The 21,809-nt window shown below is 35.9% G+C and overlaps 4 protein-coding genes across 5 annotated transcripts; 2 read left to right on the plus strand and 2 right to left on the minus strand.

Moving 5' to 3' along the window:
- Positions 1–237: 237 nt before the first annotated feature.
- LOC110420577 (translation initiation factor) lies at positions 238–2,714 on the plus strand. Its single transcript, XM_021433939.2, has 6 exons — positions 238–796; positions 1,688–1,785; positions 1,910–1,981; positions 2,082–2,206; positions 2,305–2,377; positions 2,528–2,714. The coding sequence occupies exons 1-6, from the start codon at positions 499–501 to the stop codon at positions 2,630–2,632; spliced, it is 771 nt and encodes a 256-aa protein (XP_021289614.1). The 5' UTR covers positions 238–498; the 3' UTR covers positions 2,633–2,714.
- A 7,096-nt stretch (positions 2,715–9,810) lies between these two features.
- On the plus strand, positions 9,811–12,354 carry MAT3 (methionine adenosyltransferase 3). 2 transcript variants are annotated; one of them, XM_021433287.2, is made up of 3 exons: positions 9,811–10,005; positions 10,109–10,139; positions 10,818–12,354. In XM_021433287.2, exon 3 carries the CDS (start codon positions 10,820–10,822, stop codon positions 11,990–11,992), a length of 1,173 nt encoding a protein of 390 aa, XP_021288962.1. In that variant the 5' UTR covers positions 9,811–10,005; positions 10,109–10,139; positions 10,818–10,819; the 3' UTR covers positions 11,993–12,354. The 2 variants fall into 2 exon arrangements, with proteins under 2 accessions (XP_021288962.1, XP_021288960.1); XM_021433285.2 differs by lacking the exon at positions 10,109–10,139.
- A 220-nt stretch (positions 12,355–12,574) lies between these two features.
- On the minus strand, positions 12,575–13,940 carry LOC110420111 (Thioredoxin superfamily protein). The gene is made up of 3 exons (XM_021433288.2): positions 13,362–13,940; positions 13,224–13,249; positions 12,575–12,957 (listed from the first exon to the last, which is right to left on the minus strand). The coding sequence occupies exons 1-3, from the start codon at positions 13,506–13,508 to the stop codon at positions 12,738–12,740; spliced, it is 393 nt and encodes a 130-aa protein (XP_021288963.1). The 5' UTR covers positions 13,509–13,940; the 3' UTR covers positions 12,575–12,737.
- Positions 13,941–14,074: 134 nt separating this feature from the next.
- LOC110420109 (phosphoadenosine phosphosulfate (PAPS) reductase family protein) lies at positions 14,075–20,760 on the minus strand. The gene is made up of 17 exons (XM_021433284.2): positions 20,376–20,760; positions 20,088–20,196; positions 18,337–18,382; positions 18,100–18,257; positions 17,894–18,011; positions 17,664–17,746; positions 17,383–17,442; positions 16,919–17,173; positions 16,622–16,718; positions 16,317–16,367; positions 16,124–16,204; positions 15,876–15,947; positions 15,338–15,400; positions 15,037–15,189; positions 14,805–14,862; positions 14,659–14,711; positions 14,075–14,552 (listed from the first exon to the last, which is right to left on the minus strand). The coding sequence occupies exons 2-17, from the start codon at positions 20,186–20,188 to the stop codon at positions 14,475–14,477; spliced, it is 1,527 nt and encodes a 508-aa protein (XP_021288959.1). The 5' UTR covers positions 20,189–20,196; positions 20,376–20,760; the 3' UTR covers positions 14,075–14,474.
- Positions 20,761–21,809: the final 1,049 nt, after the last annotated feature.

A 21,809-nucleotide genomic window follows, 5' to 3' on the forward strand; every position in this document is an offset into this window, starting at 1 on the left:
AAAATAAGAAGCAAATCCCAAGGTTTACTATAAAAGGGAAATCATAAGTTTCCTGTATTCCAGAATATTTTTTCGATGAGTTGGTCATTACTCTGGAAAACAAAGATGCTTACATGCCCATAACACTTCCCCATACTATAGGATTGGGCTAAATTTACTAAACGGCAACTACTGAGTGGCGGGTTTTGTACTTTTATGCTCTTTCGGCTTTTCCAATAGGACAGTAGGACACCGGAAGGTTGAAACATCTAGATTCTAAGGGACTAGAAAGGTTTGGTACTTGCTGGGAATTGGGGAAGGGAGGTGTGTTGAGACCACGTGGAAAGGTTCCACATCTATTGGCGTGTCTGTTTCTTCACCTTTCCTACTTCACCTCCTGTCATCCTCCCAATCTGCTCTTTTTTTTTCCAACTCTGGTCTGGCTTCCAACCCAGCATTTGAAACTTGACTAAACACAGACATTCTCTCATTTCTTTGCTGCTTTATTCCGTTTCACAAATGGCTGTAGTAAGTGCTTCTACTGCCTTTAGTTTGAGGGCTTCTCCTATCCTCCTTGCCGCCTCATTTCCTTATTGCCCACCTACTTCTTTTGGTACCCCAACTAGGCGTTTGCATGCGATGCAAGCAAGAGGAAAGAGAAAAGGTCTGCTTAGTCAATCTTTTGCTGTAAAGAATGAGCTTAGTGAACCTGACGATGGCGCAGATGCGAAAGTGGAAGAATTGGGGGAGCCTACAGAAACATTACTGTACTCCTTCAGTCCTTTGCCTTTGCTAGTTGTGGCTGCTCTTCCCGGGGGTAATAGCTAATAAATGTTTCATTTGCATTTCAGTATCAAATCACTCTGTTGGTTTATTCTGTTGATGTTTGATAATTTATATAGGCTTTTCAGTGATGGAAAACACTCGACATTTTCTTATAACATCTTTTCAGAACTGCTATATGTAAAAGTGCTTCACTTTAACTTACTGATTAGTTCATGCCAACTGATCATATCCTCTTCCTAGAACGTGACCTCCTGTTTCCTTTTCTTGCACAATTAACCAAACCAATGATCTCTGAAAATGCTTCTCTAAAGGAGCATATTCAGCATGTAAACATCCTAATATGCAAATGTATTACAAGTTTTGAGGTAATAAATATTGTTTGAATACTCCGCTAAGAACCTGTCAATTCCAAATCAAAGAAATTAACTAATGAGGAATTTCCATTGGATGTTAACCTTTTAGGCATCAAAAACATCAGCATGTGAAGAACATATCTTAGTCCACAATTCTTGTGAATTCTTAGAACTCAAAGTAAAACTCCTGCTTTTATTGAAAATTCTGCAGGCGATATTTCTTAAGAATTTGCTTATATTTTTGTTATGACTCTTTCTTTACTCAAAAGTTTGACACCTATAAACGCTTAAATCAAACTGTTGCATTATGGTTTTTAGCAAAGTTGATAGAAATTAAAGGCATTGTTGTTGAAAATGCCCTGAGATTTGATTGATACGTTGGTTAAACTGATGGAGCTAGAGGTAGAATTTGGATTGTTTGGAAAACTAGAAATACTAGCACTTCACCGATTTGTTTTTCAAGACAAGTTAGTGGTTCGCTGTGAGAGATCTAAAACATGGTAGGTTTTTATTCTAATTATCTTTTTTCTCCCAAGTGCTTATTCCAAGCTCGAAAATCTATGCAACAGCTGGGACTGTAAGGTCTCTCTTTGGTCCTTTTGTTGAGCTAGTGAAATCATGGAATCTTCCTGATTGGCTTGTGCACTGGGGACACCCCGGTAACATGGTATAAGATTCTCTCCTTCACTCTTTGTTATCTGTTGCAACTACTTGCCTTACAATATTCTTAGCAGTATTCCTTCACATCTCTGAACTGATACAAATGGGTTTTTTGTTACTGGTACTCTTAGGCAGTAGTGCTCTTTGCCATGGGAGGGTATGGAACATATCTAGGTTTCCGCATTCGCTATTCTGATGACGTGGTAAGAAATTCATCAGAAAAACAAAAAAGTCAATTGTGATTGAACAAGGATGCCTTCTTCAATCTCCTTTCTTACCTTGATAGCGTTTTTATCATTTCAGGAGGAAAAGGGCAAGGCCAAAGACTTGCACCCAAAGCTTCTAGGTGGGATGTTTTTCTTCTTTGCTCTTGGAGCAACCGGTGGAATAACATCTCTGCTAACTTCAGACAAACCTATTTTTGAAAGGTATTCCATCTTCTATATCCTGATATACGTGATCTCCAAACTCCAATCACATATATGAATACCTTGAATGAATAAACATTTGGCATATTTCTTGGCAGTCCGCATGCTGTTACAGGTTTCATTGGTCTTACTCTCCTGACAATACAAACCCTTTTGCCAACACTATTCGAGGTAATTGATGAAGCATTTGCTCCTAACGTTTGAGTACCTTCTCACTCATTCGTATGTTCTTTTCTCTGCTACAGTTATTTCTTTCTTCTGCTGTGGGACAAAATCTTGCTTTCCCTGATGGTCTTTTTCTCCCTCTTAAATCATTTGTAGGCTAATCCCGGATTGAGGAATGTGCATGGAATTTTAGGCAGTGGGATCATGACACTGTTTCTTATCCATGCTGCCCTTGGACTTCAACTTGGCCTTAGGTTCTGATTACAGCTGTGACTTTGTCTTCTGCTTATATATACACATTTTTTCCTCAATTTCTGGTATTTAGGTATTATACTCCCATCGATATCAGCATTTCTTAATTCTTAGGAAGTTGCATTGCAAAGGGACAGCTAGGTACAATTTTGTAGCAAAATTTGCATGGCACAAAATCATAAGCAAAGTTTTTTTTTTTTTTTAAAAAAAAAATTAAGGTTGTTTCATTAACAGGGCAAGAATAACCCTTTACAAACAGGCAGAGTATCCAATCAAAGCCAGTCTTGGTACTCTGCTCAAATCAAGCTTACAAAAATTGCCAATAGATGATCCTATCATCTATACGAAAACCCCATCATGAACTCAATCATTCAAGCAATGCCCTCAGAACCACCCAACCATACAAAACAAGAGCAGAACAAGTAAGAAAAGGAAACCAGACCATTAAGCATGTTTCCACTTCTTTCAAATCCTTACACACTTTCAAAGAGGCACCATCCATTATCACTCCATCAAAACAGCAAGCAAAGCATCCCAGGTGAAAACACATTCCTCGTGTGCAAAAGCAGGATGTAACGATGTATACCAGGGACTGAGCCTGTCATACTCATCTAGTATCACATCTTAGCATCAATCTGGCAAGGCCATGAAGCGACCAGGACCCCCGAAGTGGTCTTTCCCACGAAGTAGTACCTATGTTCGGTTTCCTCATAGTTGACTCGCATGGCAAAAAGAAGGCATCTGTGATAGACTTATTTTCACTTGGCCACTTGGATTTGACCCACCACGCAACTCTCAATTTAATTATATCTATAACTTTCGTAATATTCTAAAGTTTTTCCTTGAAGACCGTTTCATTTCTATAGAGCCAAATGGACCAAGTTATAGCGAAAAAGGACATTCTCCACACTTTTCTTCCTGCCGCTTCCACACAACACGAGTTCCATGCCACAAAAAGAGAGGTGGCATCCCTTGGCATACAACCAATAATTCCCCACTCCTCATACCACCTGCTCCACACCCTCCAAGATTCAATACAAGTCAAGAACAGGTCATTGACCGACTCCATTTCTCAAATGCAAAGCACATAGGTAGCATACTCATAAGATTTCTGTTAGCAAGTTCTTCCTTAACCGCAACCCTTCCTTTGATAACTTACCAAATAAAAATCTCAACCTTTGGAGGAGGCAAAGCAGCCCACACATTCTTCCATAGTTCCACCTCTGTCCCATTATTGCCTAACATTGCTCTACAAAAGGAACTTAGGGAGTAGTGACCAATTAGGGTGTGTTTCCAAATTAGCTTGTCTTTAATGTCTTGAACAAGAGATATATCTCTCTCAGGCATGCTTTAAATTGCTCCCATGTCTCAATCTCCCAGTCTAGGACTTTTCTTTTCAGCTCTAGTTTCCATAGCCATTCCCGATTCAACCAAGATCCAAACTCGCTAACTTTACCAATTTTGTTAATGGCTAGAGCAAGAATATAAGAGAAGGTCATTTCGAGAATAATGTCATCAATCCATTCATCCTTCCAAAAGAACAAATTAGCACCATTCTTGACCAAATAACCAATACTTGCAGGCAAAAAAGAGGAAAAACTCTCTGAAAAGTTAGAGAATAAATAATATTTCGTCATATGGTAGATGGACGTCTACCACCCAGCTCATATAGTAAAAGACTCATCCTATCCCTTCCATTTTTTGCAATTATTACCGACTGGCACAAACTGTCTCTAGCCTCACTATACCTCCAAATCCATTTGTTCAACATAGCCCTATTTCTCAACCTAAGATCAACAAAACCAAGTCCCCCACAATCTCTAAGGTTGCAAACTAAATCCTAATCCACCCAATGTAACTATTTCCTCTCCATTAAACCACCTTATAGGAATCTCCTTTGGATCTTATCCAATTCCTCTTTAACGCCTTTAGGTATCTCAAAAAGAGACATGAAGTAGATCGAAAGGTTGATGAGGACGAATCTAATAAGGGTAATCCTCCTCTCAATTGAAAGAAGGTTGAAACTTCATCCTGCAAGTTTGGTTTCAAACCTTTCAATCACTGGCTGCCAAATACTTAAAGAATGATGTCTTGCCTCCAATGGAAGTCCTAAATATATCAAAGGTAAATAACTAACCAAACCTAGAATCTTAGCAACCCAATTCTACAAAACATCTCGAACTTTAATTCCATATAAACTACTTTTTCGAAAATTGATTTTAAAACCATATATCACTTGAAAACATTGCAATACCTTTTTAAGATTTAGAACATTTTCAAGTTTTGGTTTACTCAAGATCATTGTGTCGTTTGCATAATGAATGTGAGAGATAATAAGTCCATTGTTTCCTACTTTCACTCTTTTGCACATATCGATCACAACTGCCTTACGCATAAGTGCACTAAAAGCTTCTACAACAATATTAAAAAAATCAAAGATAACGGGTATCTTTGTCTTAATCCGCATCTCAATTTAACTTGCCTAGTGGAAGACCCATTTACTAGAACCGAAACGGAAACCGAAGTAATACATGCATGATCCACCTCCTCCACCTTTCATGAAACCCCATTTTTCGCATCGCAAATTTGAGAAAATTCCAATCCACTCTATCATATGCCTTTTCAAAGTCCACCTTAAAGAAAACACCACCATCCCTACTCTTTTAGAGGCTATCAATGAGTTTGTTAGCAATAAGTGCACAATCAACAATTTGTCTACCTTTTATGAAAGCAAATTGGTTAGGGGCCACAACCTCACCAATCACCACCTTAAATCTATTAACAAAGACATTTGCAATTACATTATACATTCTCCCGACTAGACTTATAAGTCTATATTCATTAAGAGCCATAGGATTATTACATTTTGGAATTAAGTTGACAAACGAAGAGTTAATCCTCTCATCAAACGTTCTAGTATCATAGAACTTTTTCATGAAAACCATAATCTCTTCTTTGATTGTTGGCCACTAAACTTTGAAAAAGTTAAAGTTGAAACCATCTAGCCTCGGAGCTTTATTCCTATCATAATTAAAGATAGCATCCTTTACCTCTTCCTTTGAAAATTGACACTCTAAAAACGAAATGGACTGCTTTAAGAGTGTACCGATATCTACATTCCAATCTCTTAATTTGGCCACCGATCTATACCCATAAAAATTTTCAAAATGTCATACAACTTCCTCTTTAATGCTCAGAGGATCAGCTGCCATTGTGTTATTTATGATTATTTGATCAATTAAGTTTCTCTTCCTTCTCACAGAAGAAATGACATGAAAGAACTTAGTATTCCCATCCCCCTCAAGGAACCACTTCACCCTCGAGTTTTGGTGTCACAACCTTTCCTCTACTCTATATAAAGACCAAAGTTCAACTCTCGTATTTAAGATTTCCTTTTTAATCAATCCATCTCTACTACCATTTTACCATTCTTGTAGTTTTCTTTGGATGTCTTCCTCTAACATTTTAATTTTGTTTTGACTATTCCTCCACTTGTTAGATTGCCAACTTTTAATTGTGGGTTTGATGAGCTAAGCCTTTGCTAGAGATCTCCCTTGCCTCTATTCTTCCTGCACCTTTCTTGCCAAGCCTCCAAGAAAACATCTTTGAAACCATCTTCATCAATCCAATGACTAAAGAGAAAACATCTTTGAAACCATCTTCATCAATCCAATGACTAAAGAATCGAAATGGTTTTGGTCCCCATTCTATGCCATTTTTCCTCAACAACATCGAGTTATGGTCAAAAAGGGAAGATGACAAGCATATCTATCTCAAATTTAGGAACCTCTTGAACATCTCATCCTCGAGCATAAATCGATCCAGTATACTAAAAATCACCTCAATCCTGTTATTGCACCAAATGTATTTACCTCATCCCATAGGTAAGTCAATCACCCCAACCTCATTAACAAACTTTTGATAGTTCTCCATCTTCTTCACATTTACTATTGCCATCTATCTTTCATCAACTATCAAGTTTGCATTGAAGTCTCCTCCTAAACACCACGGCACCTCCGTTTGTTTCAACCTCTCTGCAAGTTCAGCCCATAACTCTACTTTTTGTTTTTCCTCAATTAGCACACAAATGTTGTCGAAACCACATTTGAATTCCCCATCCTTAATTTTTTTCAATAATTAAAATATAGGTCTTGCACACACAACTATTTTTGACCTTTACAAAGTCATCCTGCCACAGTGTAATAAGGCCCTTAGATGCCCTATTTGACTCTGCAACAAGTCTTTTATAATTGCTTCTCCCTTTTAACATATTGAAGATCTTATTATTGATTTTTTCAACTTAGACTCTTATAGCATTATCATATTCGGTTTGATATTACCAAGGCTTCTACATTTCATGTGAGTAACTTCATGGGAAAGTATACAAGAAACTCGAAGAGACCATACCAATGCACTTACCTCAAATTGCCCTTTTTTCTTGCATTTCCTTTTCAAACTTACCAAATTCCTTAGTTAAAGCCTCTCTATCATCCACAAACATCAACCCCAGTTTATCTATTATCACCAACGCTACCCCTGCCTCTTGCCTTATAATGTGATTTTTGTTACCAATATCGATGTCTATAATCGAACCCATTTTTCCATCCCTACTACCTTTTCCTTTCAATACCTCTCTAATTGTTTCTTTCAGCTTTGCCTTTTCCTTCCTTACCTTCTTTGCCTTCTCTATCCTTTTTATGTCTTCAAACTGCTGAAGCATCAACCCACACTTAGTTGTTACCCCCATGGACACACTAACCAAATCCTCTTCCACTACCACTTCCTAATTTTTACCTAACTAAATCCAATTATTCCCTAAAGCTTGCATACTGACCTAACTTCTTTTGTCTTGTTCTTGCCTACTACCACTACTCAAATGACACTCTCCTTACTTTAATTCCTTTCCTTAAATAATTTTTCCACCTTTTATCTCATTGTTGAAATGGTAGTCATTATTTGTGCCACCATCTTCCATGTGATTACAAACTGACCCTTTTACCTCACCTTTCATCATACTAGTAGTATCTTTTGAACTGCCATTGGACTCTATCCGATTCATTTGCTTTCGTGTTACTTTTTGACCCTTCCTATATAGCCTTCATATTTCCATCGATTTTCTAATATATTTTTTCCCACATTTTTATTCTTGCTAGCAATTCTTCTTTGCCTTTTTGTTTCCTTTTTTTTTTTCGTTTTTGGCCATCCAAGCTGCTAATGAAGCAAAGTTATATTAACACTTGTATTTTTCATGTTTACTTTAACATACTTTTCCAAAATCTCCACTTCTCCAACTTATTGTCACCTAAAACATAAAATCTAGGGTAAAATATCTAGACATCCCCAATTTTTGACCAAAATTGTTCAAAGGTCCAGTAGTTTGAAAAATAGATATTCTGTCCCAAAAGTCTTAACACCATAAACAGAAAAAGTGAAAAGACTAAAATACCTTTTCCTCTTTCTCTCAATTTTTATCTTTTTCAAACAATTTGATCAGTTGACGATCCTCCATTACGTTGATCGGCCACCCCATGGCTAGATTTGGCATTCTTCGATGTCGAGGAGTGCTAGATCTGGAGCGATTTGGAGCACTTGATCTAACATGATTTGTAGTGCCAAATCTAGCGTGATCTAGAGCTCTAGATTGCCTCCCCTCATACAGAGCTCTGGTGCTCTCCTAATGGAGCACAATGCACCAAATATAATTAGATATAGTGGGAGAACACCAAATCCGATAGAATTTAGCTAAAGAAGAAAGGTAGGTTTATTTTTTAAAAAAAATTAAAATGAAAATAAACGTTTATATAATGTTGTAATTTTTTACATGTTTAAGGGTAAAATTGTTCAAAAAATATTACTACATCAACAAACAAATAGAAACCTTAATTGTTGACTAACAATTAGATTTATGTGTCCATCGACAAGCATTTTTTTGGAGTGGAGTGTCTATTTCATAAATTAATTAATTTTTGTATAATTTTGATTAAAACTTTAAGATGTATGAATATTTTGCTCTAAAATTTATAACACATTTGGTTAGGCCCAAGCCTTTTATTAATAACATGCTCTACGTTTCAAGCCATTGGGTAATGGCTCTAATTATCATCTCAACAGTAAGAGATTTTGAGTTTGAGCATGTAAATCCCTTGCACCTTAGCGAGGTAAATAAGGAATTAAGGTGAGAAGCTTGGACTATTATATCTATGTTCTAATTTTTTCTAAGAAAAAAAAATAGAATGAAGGGAAAATGTAATTGTGGAATTTTTTCTTTACATAATGGGTAATTCATTGAACACAAATCCCCAAACATTGTTTAAATTTAAAAAATATAATGATGATTAATGTAAAATTGGAATGAATCTTTTTCTGTTAGGTTCGGTAAAATATGAGACAGATTTATAAGCAAGAGTTTTCTTTTACCTACTTATCTTTTAAGTTAAAAGTGTGAGTTCATGACAAATGGTATTACAATTTACTCAATTTTTCACTGATATGGAGCTTTTATGAAAATATTAATATTAAGATAAATTTGAATTAAGGTTAAATCCTTTTCAATACGATGAAATAATCAATGTAACGAGAGTATTTACATAATTAAAATAAAATGCTATGAATTTTACATTACAAAATAAAATAAGTTTTAAATTTGTAAATGAAGATTTTTTTTCTAATTAATAACTATATTTTTTAAATTAAAAATATTCACCGTTAGCAAATCCTCCGTGCTCTAATAAGCTAATCATTAAAAAATTGTCCGAACCATCACGCCAATTGAAACGGGCCATGCCAATTTTCAAAATGGATTTTATACTTTAATATTAATTTTTTTAAAAAAAAAATTGATAAAAATAGTAAAAAGACCAAAAAGGGACCCAACCCATGTGAAAGGCCTGGTAGCAAAAATAGCAAGATCTCATCCGAATCTGAAACAGAAAACTGGAAAAGTGATGGATCCCCGGATCCATGTTGGAAAGTGGGTGCGGGTGGGACCCCATTTCTCACCAACCGCAAAGGTAAGGTAGTTGAGCCAACCCTTATCATCTATTCACTCCGATGGTCACAGCATCCCATCTTGCCCTTCCATTTTTCCTCAACCAGATCTGGTCATAATGTCAACGGTTGAGATTGTTTCAGAAATCTGTGACGAGAAGCAGGAGATAAAACCTTATCAGGCGATAAAAACCCGGGAAAGGCAAAGGAGAAGAGCCGAGCAGCGAAAAGAGCGGGGAAACGAGAGAGGGAGAAGAAGAGTAAGAGCGAGTCAAAAGACTCCTCCTCCGCTTTTATAAATACAATCCCATTTTCCCTCTATAATTCAGTTCCTCTGTGTCTCCTCCTCTTATCGTATTCACTCTCATTCTCTCTTCTTTCAGATCTCAAATAAGGTACGCTCCAATTCGCTGTCTCTCTCTTTCTCCGGAATTTGTTTCTCTCCGACTGTAATTCGAATTGTTCTTCATTTTGCCTTTATATTTGTTATTGATACAGCTTTGCTTAGATCAGATCGGTTGGAATATCAGTAAGATTTAGTTTACTTTCATTTCTGGATTGTTCTTATGGTAAATGGAAATGGAATTCATTTCCTTTGTGAATGAACTCATTTCATATTTAAATTTTAATGATTTTCATTTCTTCTAAGCGGATATGAGAAATCTAGATCATTTTAAAGATGAGAATGCAAATGGTCTCTATGTTTTTAGGGCCATAAAATGCTTGGTTTTATTTCTTAGTTAATGTTGATTTGTTATTTTGGCTACTTTCTTTTTGGCTTTCTATGTAAAAGAAAAGAATATGTTGAAATAATCAAAATTTTTAATTTTTTTAATTTTTTTTTGAACTTTAAATTGCTTGATTATAGTCTTTTCAATAGCAAGTTCTACTTTTAAATGGCTTTTATATATTAATTATATGCTCATATTTTATCAAATATATGAAAAAGAGTTTGCTTTTTAGAAAATTTTGAGGAAGCAATAACCAAGTAAAGCCACAACGACAAATTAAGAGTATTAGTTAATCAATGTGAAATCTTGAAGTTGGATTCAAATCTGATGCGGATATTTGCAATTCCTTTTTTTTTTTTTTGGTTTCCTTACGATTTTATTACTATGATTTGTGCTGAATTAATTTTGTTGTTGTTCAACTTAATTTTTTATTCAAGTGAGATTAATCTAATGCATTATGATTTGGGGAAGTGTAGATATGGATACCTTCCTTTTCACTTCTGAATCTGTCAATGAAGGCCACCCCGACAAGCTGTGTGACCAGGTTTCAGATGCTATCCTTGATGCCTGCCTAGAACAAGACCCAGAAAGCAAAGTGGCCTGTGAGACTTGCACCAAGACTAACATGGTTATGGTCTTTGGTGAGATCACAACTAAGGCCAAAGTTAACTATGAGAAAATTGTTAGGGATACTTGCAGAGGTATAGGGTTCACATCAGCCGATGTTGGCCTTGATGCTGACAACTGCAAAGTTCTAGTTAACATTGAGCAACAGAGCCCTGATATTGCTCAAGGAGTTCATGGCCACCTCAGCAAGAAACCTGAGGAAATTGGGGCTGGTGACCAGGGTCACATGTTTGGTTATGCCTCAGATGAAACTCCTGAGCTCATGCCTCTGACCCATGTGCTTGCAACTAAGCTTGGCGCCAAGCTCACTGAAGTGAGAAAGAACAAGACATGTTCATGGCTGAGGCCTGATGGTAAGACCCAAGTGACTGTTGAGTATCGCAATGAGGGTGGAGCCATGGTCCCTATTCGTGTTCACACTGTTCTTATTTCAACCCAACATGATGAGACTGTCACCAATGAACAGATTGCAGCGGACTTGAAAGAGCATGTCATTAAGCCTGTTATTCCAGCGAAGTATCTCGATGACAATACCATTTTCCACCTCAACCCATCTGGTAGGTTTGTTATTGGTGGACCTCATGGAGATGCAGGACTCACTGGCCGAAAGATTATCATTGATACCTATGGTGGCTGGGGTGCTCATGGTGGAGGTGCCTTCTCAGGGAAGGATCCTACTAAGGTGGACCGAAGTGGTGCATACATTGTTAGGCAAGCAGCAAAGAGTGTGGTGGCCTCAGGGCTTGCACGTCGCTGTATCGTGCAAGTATCCTATGCAATTGGTGTGCCAGAACCATTGTCGGTTTTTGTAGACACATACAAGACAGGGAAGATCCCAGACAAGGATATTTTGGAATTAATTAAGGAGAACTTTGACTTCAGGCCAGGAATGATCTCTATCAATCTTGACTTGATGAGAGGAGGCAGCTTTAGGTACCAAAAGACTGCTGCTTATGGTCATTTCGGACGGGAAGACCCAGATTTCACTTGGGAGGTTGTTAAGCCTCTTAAGCCGAAGGCCTAAGTTGGTTTGGCTATATAAACTTTGAGCAAATGGTTACCATCGTAGCCATGATTCTGGTATACAGGGGAAGAATAAAGAAACCTTCGATGCATACACACATTGGATACTGAAAAGGCTCAGGTCAATGGCGGTATTCAAGATGTATGCTTACACGTTGAGGTATTAGGAAAATTTTAGATCCGCATGGTACTTGTGGAATCTGTCATTTGTTTCATTTTACATTCTTTACTTTCTATCTACTTTTCATCGCATGATTTGTTTCTGCAACCATCCTTGCTGGTTGTCGGGGATTCTATCTTGTCTATTATTCCATTCAATTTTTTCTCTTATTCAAATATTGCTGCTCTTATGAAGTTGTACCATTTGCACTAGTATGCTTCACCTGCTAGATTATTTGTTTCTTCCTGTATTCCCAAACTTTAGATAGGTGCATTGTCAGCTATATCCTTACTGCTTAAACTCAGTTTCCAGTGTTGTAGCCTTTAAGGTGGAAGATACACATGTACATACACAGATAGCATAGGAATACATATGCATTTGATACACATGTACATACACAGATAGCATAGGAATACATATGCATTTGGGAAGCCATATGCTCATATATAGAATATCACTAAGCAAAATGAAGAGTCAATTGTCAGTAGACAGCAACTAAAGTCAAAGTGAAGTTCAATAATTCAAAGACAGCAGATCCACATAATTTGAGAAAGGAGATATCCAGAAAACGCACTAGCATAATTCTTCAGGAGTGTAACCACAAGCGATCCTGGAGGCGCTCTTCTCCAGCACCAAACATCTCATCCACCCTTTCACCATCTCGATAAAATTGAAAAGTAGGAGTGTAACGTATGTGCTGTGTGGTTTCTGGGCATTCATCAATGTCTGCATATATGAAAGAGAGCTTCGGAAACTGGTTGCTCAGCCGGCAAAATGCAGGGAGAATCTGACTACAAACGCGGCACCTGAACAGGAAAAAAACACAACAACTTGGAAATCACTAAACATAATAACAGTCCAGGATTCATAAACAACTGGAAACATAAGTTAAATGAAGTCAGCCGTAATCACTCCGTCATTTTCTCAATTCCTGGCCAAAATTTGCATCCTTTCCCCAGTAGTACGATTTTCTGAATGGGAAAAACATCAGTTTTTCACTGTCACAGAAACTTTACATGAAACAGTTTCTGTGCATGATTTCGAGGAAACCCGTTCACCGAAATTGACTTACCATGAGGCTCCGTAATTGATAACTGTCTGCAAACACATCCAAAAAGGGTAACAAATTTAAAAGTTTGCAATTTTGTGGAAATATAATATAAGAAACCCATTAAGATGGAAAAGCTGAAGAAAAAAAAAAGGCGTTTACAGGGGTTTTAGAGGACTTGATATGAAGAAGAACGTCCCTAAGATCTTGATCGCTTGAAGCACTCTTCAAGTTTCCGTGCTTATTCTGCGGCAGATCCAAGCCAGTGCCTTCCAACCCTTTCTTGCTGCCGTCTCCGTCGCCTTCCATTTTCTTACTCTTGATGATATTATGGTGAACAGGATGGTAAAGGTGGTAGGTTGCAGCTATCAAGTCTGGGATAAAATGATACTGGATATTGGATATCCCCGCAGACTCCTCTTTGATGATTGCTTCTTCTATTCTTTCTTAGGTTTTCTTGTCTTCACACACACACACACACACACACACACACAACAAAACCCTCTCTGTGGGAGTAAAGCAATCAGATGTCTTATTCGATATCCGGACTAAATGTACTTTGAATGTTTACCCTCTAAGGCTTTAACCATATGGTGAACATTGTTTTGACATGGTGGCTCTTTTTTACACAAATGCAGAATGACACGAAGAAAAAGCTGTAGATAATAGTAATGCCGGGTTGGGTGACAATGACAAGTAGCCTGTCAGACTTTCAGTGGGATGAGCCAGGCCCAGTAAATTGCTTTGTTTTCAATCTATCAGCCAAAGAAAATGCAAAGCAAGCAACATCTAACTCGAAACTTCACACATAAAATGGAAGACAGCACTTGAATAAGAAAGAGTGTTGGCGATTCAAACAAATGAGGAGAATCAGATAATTCGAAAAGAATGATCACTTCGCTCTACTCTGAAAGACTTAGTCTCGAGAATTGAGCTTGGGATTCACTTATCTTAGCTAAAGAGCAAATACATATTGTTTACAGTCCTAAACTGTCACTCTGGTTTTCAACAGTTAGTTCATTATGACTGCTGTATAAACGTTTTTCTTCCTTAAACACAAGGCCTTGCCCATTTACTGAGCATGTAACTTATTGTGATCTCCCCTTTTTGACCTTCCTTCTCCCTTATCAATTACAACTTCAACTTCCAATTCTATCCAAAGCCACGTTTCAATCATATATATGCTGGAAACAGGGATTAGCAGTTGCTGCAGTTAAATAAGCTTCTTGGCTTTTGAAGCTTGACAAGCAAAACTTTAAAGAACAGCAGATTTATCTAGTTGACTTCAGAGAATGCCTCTGGATGGAACTTCTTGCACAACGATTCTAGAGCTGCTTGAATTCTAGCCAGGTCCTGCAACCAAATTAGTGAAGCATAAATGTATGGAAGGGGGAAAAACTTGAGTATGAAAAGTTTAATGAGAAATAACACTTGACATCATCGTGATATTCTCCTGTACCTTGCCTTCAAAGCTAATTACCAGGGGCCCTTGTCTAGATTCGCGGAAACAACCTTGATGTGGCACAAAAAGAGTAACATTCAGCTATAGATAGAAGAAAATATCATATTTTCCAGAAAAATCTAAATAATTGTGAAGACCCTTACCAATGTAAAGGTCCGGAAATTCAAGACAAAGTTTTGATAGGGGTTGAGCAGTTTCTACCTGCATTTTGCCCAAGCATAATGACATTAAAAGCAAAAGAATATTGATATCACAAAAAAAATCAAATTGAAAAAAAAAATGCAAGCATCATTTTGTAAATCAACTCTTACAAGGAAAGCACACTGTAACTTAAAGAGCAGATTATTAAGAACAGCATGAGATTGCAACACATACATCTGTCAGATTTGTTGTCAAGCGCTTTGATGAGTATGGTTCCGTTGTCACTAAGCAGCCATCAGATCCAGTTAATTCAATCAGACAATCCCACTGCTTGTCCAGCTCAGTAGCATTTGTTGCAGAAAGCACGATTACATTTTGGCATTTGATCTACATAGATGATCATTAGATAATTAAAGATTCAATTTAACATTTCATCTATCATATCATATAAATATGTGACAGTCAATATGGCCAAGAAGCAATAATTACTGTAAATTTGAAATATAATTTTCATAGTGAGGTTTTAGACACATACGAGAGGCACCGGCAGCTTTTCATGATGCAATAGTTCAGTGATGCCTTCAGGTAACTGAGCCATCTGGTGAAGAAAACCCAAGGATTGGATCACATTCATACTATGAGAAAACTACACACCTAGCATACTATGCAGAACAGAAATAAATTCAAATTTCATGTACTTGCATTTTCTGTCAAACACAAGTAAATATATATGGCCCAATAAAAAGTAAATATCCAAATAATGATTAAAAGCAGATACGCCAAAATTATTGTAAAATTTCAGCTTTCCTTCTGCAAATGTGTTTCCTTATGTGAAAGCAGTAATCTAGAAAAGTATGGGATGTCCATGGGTGTTTGAGTTTTGCATTTGAACAGCAGCAATTGCCCTTGGTTTCAGTCAACCACAAAATAATCTCCAATAGCGAAGTAAAGCTCAATGGATGACTATAATATACTCTCTCCACTAGATTTTGAAATGTCATCCTTCAATATAAATGCATATGCAAAAAATCTGGCAAATTTTACGGTGTAAATCAACCATCAAAACACTTTACCTCGTTTCGATCACCAGTGCAGTGATCACCGATAAGATGCCTTAGATATTCCTCAAATTCTTCATCAGGAGCCTATAGAAACAGGATGGATTGCAAAATTTCAACGATATTCTCATAAATAAATCATATAGTTTCAATTGTCAAAAAAGCAGATTTAAGGTAAACTTCAGAAACTGATGAAATAGATTGCTAAGCTCTATGATCCAATCTTTCAATCTAAAAAGTTTACTTCAAATAAAACCACACACCAGGCGAACCCCAAATGCCTTTGCCACACCTGCTGAAGTAACGTCAGAATGCAATGGGCCCACACCTCCATACAAAAACACCTAGAAGGATATGAAAGCATAGAGCATATTAAAAATCAATAATACTTATTTGTTTCATGTCATCACCACAAATAAGCACTAAAAGGCTCTTCAAACAACTGTCAAAGTTTACCATGTCATTGGTAGATTTACATCGTTCAATCTCTTCAGCCACAGAATCTATCTGATTTAAAAGAAAAATAAAAAAAAGATGGAATTGTAAGATACAGTCAATAAATGAAGATTGCACAGTTTCTACAAATCTCCAAAAACATTTCCTAATGAGGAACATTAAAGCTTATCATCAGATGTCAATATAAATTCTCAATTGAGAGGCCTAACTTATATGTGTAGGGCACAACATACTATTTTGTTGAAGAAGCAAGGGAATGCAAAATTATGTTTAACCAAGGAGAAGGATAGTGCCAGTAAACTCACATCATTCCTGACAACAGCAGTTTGTGATGTCAACCAACCAATGGAATGGAGCTTTCTGCACAATGAAGGTCCCAACTGATCCTCAACAGTGCCAAACCTGAGCTATGTACCAGATAAAAAGAATATCAAAGATGTCAGCAATAGCAGTTCATAGAGAGAGAAAAAAAGTTTGAGAGTGGTGGCTATAAGGGAAAGTATCTACACCATTTGGTAAAGTTTTTATAGTTGCAACTGCAGTTAGGCCTCTCTAAAATCAAGACTAAGAAAATCCATGAAGAAGGTAAACAAAGGACTTACAGAATCTCATCCCCCACACCAATAACTGAGGCAGTAAACATCCAGTTTCTATGTGAATCCACACTGTCTGGGCCATTGTTGACGGCAGGAAGACGAGTGCCATTTGAAGAAGAAATTTTTTTAACTCTCCCTGCTCTCTCTAATCTTCCATCAGGAAGCAAATATGCAGGTTTGAATTTTTCTTTGCTGGAGGTGTTGCTAATGGATAGCAATGAATTTGGCACCGTGTCATATATGCTCCCAATAGATGTATAACTGTGAAAATTTAAATAACAATCAAATGGAGAACAGTTTGATAGTAACAAACAAATAGGGAACCAACTATAAGTTATATGCACACATCGAATATGTTGCAAAAGACGTTTGCAACTGAGGTAAAACCAGTAAACCTTGAAAACATAGCTGAAACAGCAAAATATTGAGCAAGAGATCTGACATTTCATGCACAATAGAAGAATTATTACCCCTGATCATAAAGACTGCAGTATTGAACCTTGCAAGTCAAGAGGAAAGCCCATACATCTCTGCCAAAGCGCCATAAAAAAGTTAAAATTTATCCCAGACCAAAACCATGAGAGGTGCAATAACATCACAACATCACACACCCATCGGCATAGAAAGTAAGGACAATATAGTCAAAGCAACATTTCTCTGTATTTTTTTTCCCCTCTGTTCAATCCAATGAATTTTTATATGTTGCAAAGAACTTTCCATTAACAGTAAAGAAGAGATTTTACTGAGAGACCTGTATGACCAGTCCAAGATAGGATTTACTCTCATGAAAGAAGGCCATCCTGGTGAACTAGGGGAGAACTGCTCTTGGCCTACCTGCAAGATTTTAAAGCCATATATACATAAAGTTTAAGCTTTTTTCAACATATAGAATCAAAGTAAGAAAATTTTACAAGATAATCAAGAGGTAAAATGGATAGGAAAATATGTAACTCAGTTATAATTGCACAATCAACAAATTACCGCAGTGGGATCACCAATCCGAACACCAAGAAAAATCGCTCTGATTGGTTTAGCTTTTAACAAAGTCTCCAAACCAGACTTGAAATCTGAACGGATAATATCCATTTGCATCCCATACCTGCTCACAGAGAAAACCCAGCTATGCATCAGAATCTGTGAAACATACTTAAGTATGTAATGACAATATTGAAGAAAAGTTTTCTCACGTCTTGGCTATATCATAGGTAAATGAATTTATTTCTGGGAATGCAGAAGCGCTTTCAAAATATATTGTTCGAATTGGAAAATCTGTCAGAACGCCATTAGGACAATTTTGCTCCCCTCTATGCAAAAAATAGCCAGCCCTAAGAAGGTGCAGTAAAACCTATAACATCAAAGGTTACTGTCACTACCAAAAAGAGCAAACAGAGGGATTACTTGAGAAAAATGTATGTTAAACTTACAGTAGAATCTTTTCCTCCATTGAAGCTGAAAGCAACCTCTTCAATACTGCAGAGGAAAAAAAAATTTAGAACTTACAAGCATCAGCAATTTACTTGTTGACAAACAATTAAGAATCTGTGCAAGTCCATAAAGTATTATATTTTTTGTGGTACAATAGGTAAGCACTATGGCTCAAACTTCCCCCGCCCCAACCACCTGAGATAAGCATTTAGAGCACATAGAATTTATTGTTATCTTCCGACTTGGCAATTTATAAACTAAGGCAACAAATTTTTAAAATGATTAATATTCCATGCTGTTAACAACATTCAAGATTTCCAATTGCACATTTGAAAATTTTCACCAGCATAATTAAGACAAGCATAAACTTGTTTGAAAATTTTAAAATAAATCCAAGCTTTCATCATATTATTCATTCTGCATGTCCATAGTGAGAAAGAATACAAAGAAAATGACAGCCAATGAACCAGTCACCCTGCGGGAAATTTTCATTGCATTAATATTACTATAATTATATTTTTCGTTTTTGCATGTGAATGATAAAAGAGTATGCTAAGAAAATGATTACCAACGAACTAGTCACCTATTTATATCTACGGTTCAAAATTTAGGAAAATGCATCTGAAAAATATGTTAAAGGAAAATAGAAAGAAAAAACTTGAAATGCTACTAGCCTTCTTGCAAAGGAGGACAGAAACTCCACATCAATAATCAGCAAGCATGAATGTTTTTATTCAAATTAAAGAAAACTACACCAGTTATACTGGTCCTACGATACCCCACTCTGCCACCGTGACTTTCCCTCTGCTTGCATGCATGTGTACACACATAAAAGGAAATTAAAAGGAGGAAAAAAAGAGGCACCACCACTCCGCGTGGGCATACTCAAAAGGAAGTTTTTTTTTAAAAAAAAAAGCAATCATATTCATATCTCACATCTGCAGCTCCCATAACACTAATCACTTGCAGCAACTATATTAAAAGGATCTCAAAAGGACAGTGACCAGACAAATATCGGTAACTAGCATGCATCAAGAAGCAATTTGTCAAACCACCATTCATTCATATCTGATCAAAAGTAACTAAAAAAATTCCAAGCATCAGTATCTGAATGTTTTCATCCGTCTTTTATGCATCAGATCGCAAATGTGCTGTTCTAAGCTATATTGCATCACGATAACTCATAACTAAAATATTTCTTAATATGAAGCTAAAAAGAATAAAATCTCCCTGAATGTGACATTAAATGCGTGCCTAAATGCCAAAACTAACAAGTCAAACATATTGGAATGAATAGTTAAATCCATGCAGCCATTGCAAACATCTAGAGAAGATAACTTCTACTGGCACAGGACAAATAGATACATTGATGTTAATTTCAATCATTTGCGTGCTGGAAAATGTAGCATAACAGGATGATTGGTAATGTTTTCACTATCTGAGACCAGAGCATGAAAAGACAAAACCTCCCAATTCTTGGCTCAGCCTAAACATGGTCAACAAGGATTTCCTCCATAGAACTTAAAATAAATAAAATTCAAATTAAACAATTAACCTCCCTTATTTCCCCAATTTTCATAGACAACCAAATTGAGAGTCAACCAAATTCCCCTGGTGTTACAACATTCAGAACCCAGTTCACAGAAAATTCCATGAATCACAAAGCTATAAACTTTACATCAAGCAAACCCAGAAGCAGGGAAAAAAAACAAGAAAGAAAGAAAGAAAGCTAGAAAATGAAGAAACTTACGAGTAAAGAGCAAGAGCTCTTGTAATAACATAGACGGCGTTGCTGTACTTGGTCTTAAGCCTCGTATCATCACTTTCTCTGATTGCTTTATCGATCTCCATATTTTTCACTGCCACACCAAAAATGAAACTTTCCTAAGCAAATGCGATTTATAAAAATTTAAACAGAGTCATTAAACGGTACGTCAAAACGAGAATACATTGAATCCCTGGCAAATTGGATATTCACCAGATTTCTAAAAAGAGATTGCCTTTTTTGGTAAGTATTCTAAAGATTGCAAAATTCCACCTTCAAAAGGAAATGACTTTCTTTGGACTTCAAAGCCAAAGGAAAAGCGCTAAAAACAAATGTATATTCCTCCTTCCCTCTTCCTTGAGCCTTTTTCTTTAATGGGTTTTCGTTAGAACAACAAACAAAAACGAAATTAAAGAGATATTTTGATGAAGAACCAAATATATCAAGTTCAAAGAAAACAAAGTGAATGGGGTTTCTCTTAGACGCCACAAGTTGTTTATCTAACAAGTCCCTTTTACTTATATTATTTTTGTTTGGATTGGCCTTTTGGTTATAATATGGAAAAAAAAACACTAGAAATGGAAGAAAATAAACAAATTTTAACAAGAAAACAAGATGGTTGAAACAGAAGTCGGATATTGTGGCTTTGGGCATGGAATGCTTTGTAATGAATAGAAAGGCCAAAGTTTTTTATTCTTACATTATGCCCCCAAAAGTTTTTGGAATAATGAAAGTGACCCAGAATGAATATGCTCCATGGAAAGTGGTATACGTCACAAAAACGTGTCTTACCAACTTACTTCGGGAAATAATAGTGCTTTTATATCTTAATAATCTTTTTTTGTAAGGTAATAGTAATAATTATAGAATATACATTAAAAAAATTCAAATTTTAACTTATTGTAATTTTTTTTGAAATTACATTAATTATTAATGTCAATTATTGCCTAAAATTATTTAAAAATTTATACATAATATATATAAAAAAATCTAAACTATTTAAAAAAATTCACATAAACCTTTATATTATTATTACATTCAATGAAGTCTTTATACTTTAATTTAAAACAAATAAGTTTATGTACTTTTTATTTTAAATCAAAAAAACTCTTATGATTAATGATTGACTTAGTTAAAATGTGATTTGTTATTTTATGTCGTGCAATATTGATATAATATGCTAAAATATCATAATGACGTATTATAAGTGATGATGATATGATATGCTAATTTAGTATGATAATATGATCATATGGTATTTTTCATTCTTCACGTCAATGTCATATTAGTACTATATAAATATAAAATGACAAGTAATATTTTTACTAATAACAATTAATCAATCATTATAATAAAAGTTTATTTGATCCAAAATAAAAATACGAAAATTTGATTGAATTCAATAAAAAAATTATTTAAATATTTTTAAATAGTTTAAGAGCTTATTTGAACATTATATCTAAAAATTTATAATGTTCAACTAAATACATTTCACAAAAGCTTGGTAATTGTTTTAAAGAATTTCAAACTTTTTGTCACATATTAGCTTATAATTACAATTACTTACCTTATTTTACAAGCGGGTAGGGTTTTCCTTGTTGGGCAGGAAATTGTGGTCGATTTAGCAATTCTCCTTTAGGAAGGAAAAATCTCAATCCAAAACAGGTTACTTAGGTCACGGCATTAAGAAACTTCTATGAAGAAAAC

The sequence above is a fragment of the Theobroma umbraticum genome, unplaced genomic scaffold (genome assembly GCF_002168275.2).
Source record: "Theobroma umbraticum cultivar Fairchild unplaced genomic scaffold, ASM216827v3 scaffold_86.0, whole genome shotgun sequence".
In the NCBI taxonomy this organism is placed as follows: domain Eukaryota; kingdom Viridiplantae; phylum Streptophyta; class Magnoliopsida; order Malvales; family Malvaceae; genus Theobroma; species Theobroma umbraticum.

Bases quoted from the DNA above. Each gene is read 5' to 3' on its own strand.
- LOC110420577 (XM_021433939.2), top strand. From the start codon at position 499: ATGGCTGTAGTAAGTGCTTCTACTGCCTTTAGTTTGAGGGCTTCTCCT. The intron at 1,786-1,909 runs GTATAAGATTCT...TGGTACTCTTAG, and splicing joins GGGGACACCCCGGTAACATG to GCAGTAGTGCTCTTTGCCAT. The intron at 1,982-2,081 runs GTAAGAAATTCA...TTATCATTTCAG, and splicing joins TTCGCTATTCTGATGACGTG to GAGGAAAAGGGCAAGGCCAA.
- MAT3 (XM_021433287.2), top strand. From the start codon at position 10,820: ATGGATACCTTCCTTTTCACTTCTGAATCTGTCAATGAAGGCCACCCC.
- LOC110420111 (XM_021433288.2), bottom strand. From the start codon at position 13,508: ATGGAAGGCGACGGAGACGGCAGCAAGAAAGGGTTGGAAGGCACTGGC. The intron at 13,250-13,361 runs GTAAACGCCTTT...ATGTGTTTGCAG, and splicing joins TCAAGTCCTCTAAAACCCCT to ACAGTTATCAATTACGGAGC. The intron at 12,958-13,223 runs GTAAGTCAATTT...TTTCCTGTTCAG, and splicing joins ATCAATTACGGAGCCTCATG to GTGCCGCGTTTGTAGTCAGA.
- LOC110420109 (XM_021433284.2), bottom strand. From the start codon at position 20,188: ATGGAGATCGATAAAGCAATCAGAGAAAGTGATGATACGAGGCTTAAG. The intron at 18,258-18,336 runs GTAAGTTTAACA...TTGATGTTATAG, and splicing joins ATGGAGGAAAAGATTCTACT to GTTTTACTGCACCTTCTTAG. The intron at 16,205-16,316 runs GTAAACTTTGAC...ATATCCTTCTAG, and splicing joins GTAAATCTACCAATGACATG to GTGTTTTTGTATGGAGGTGT.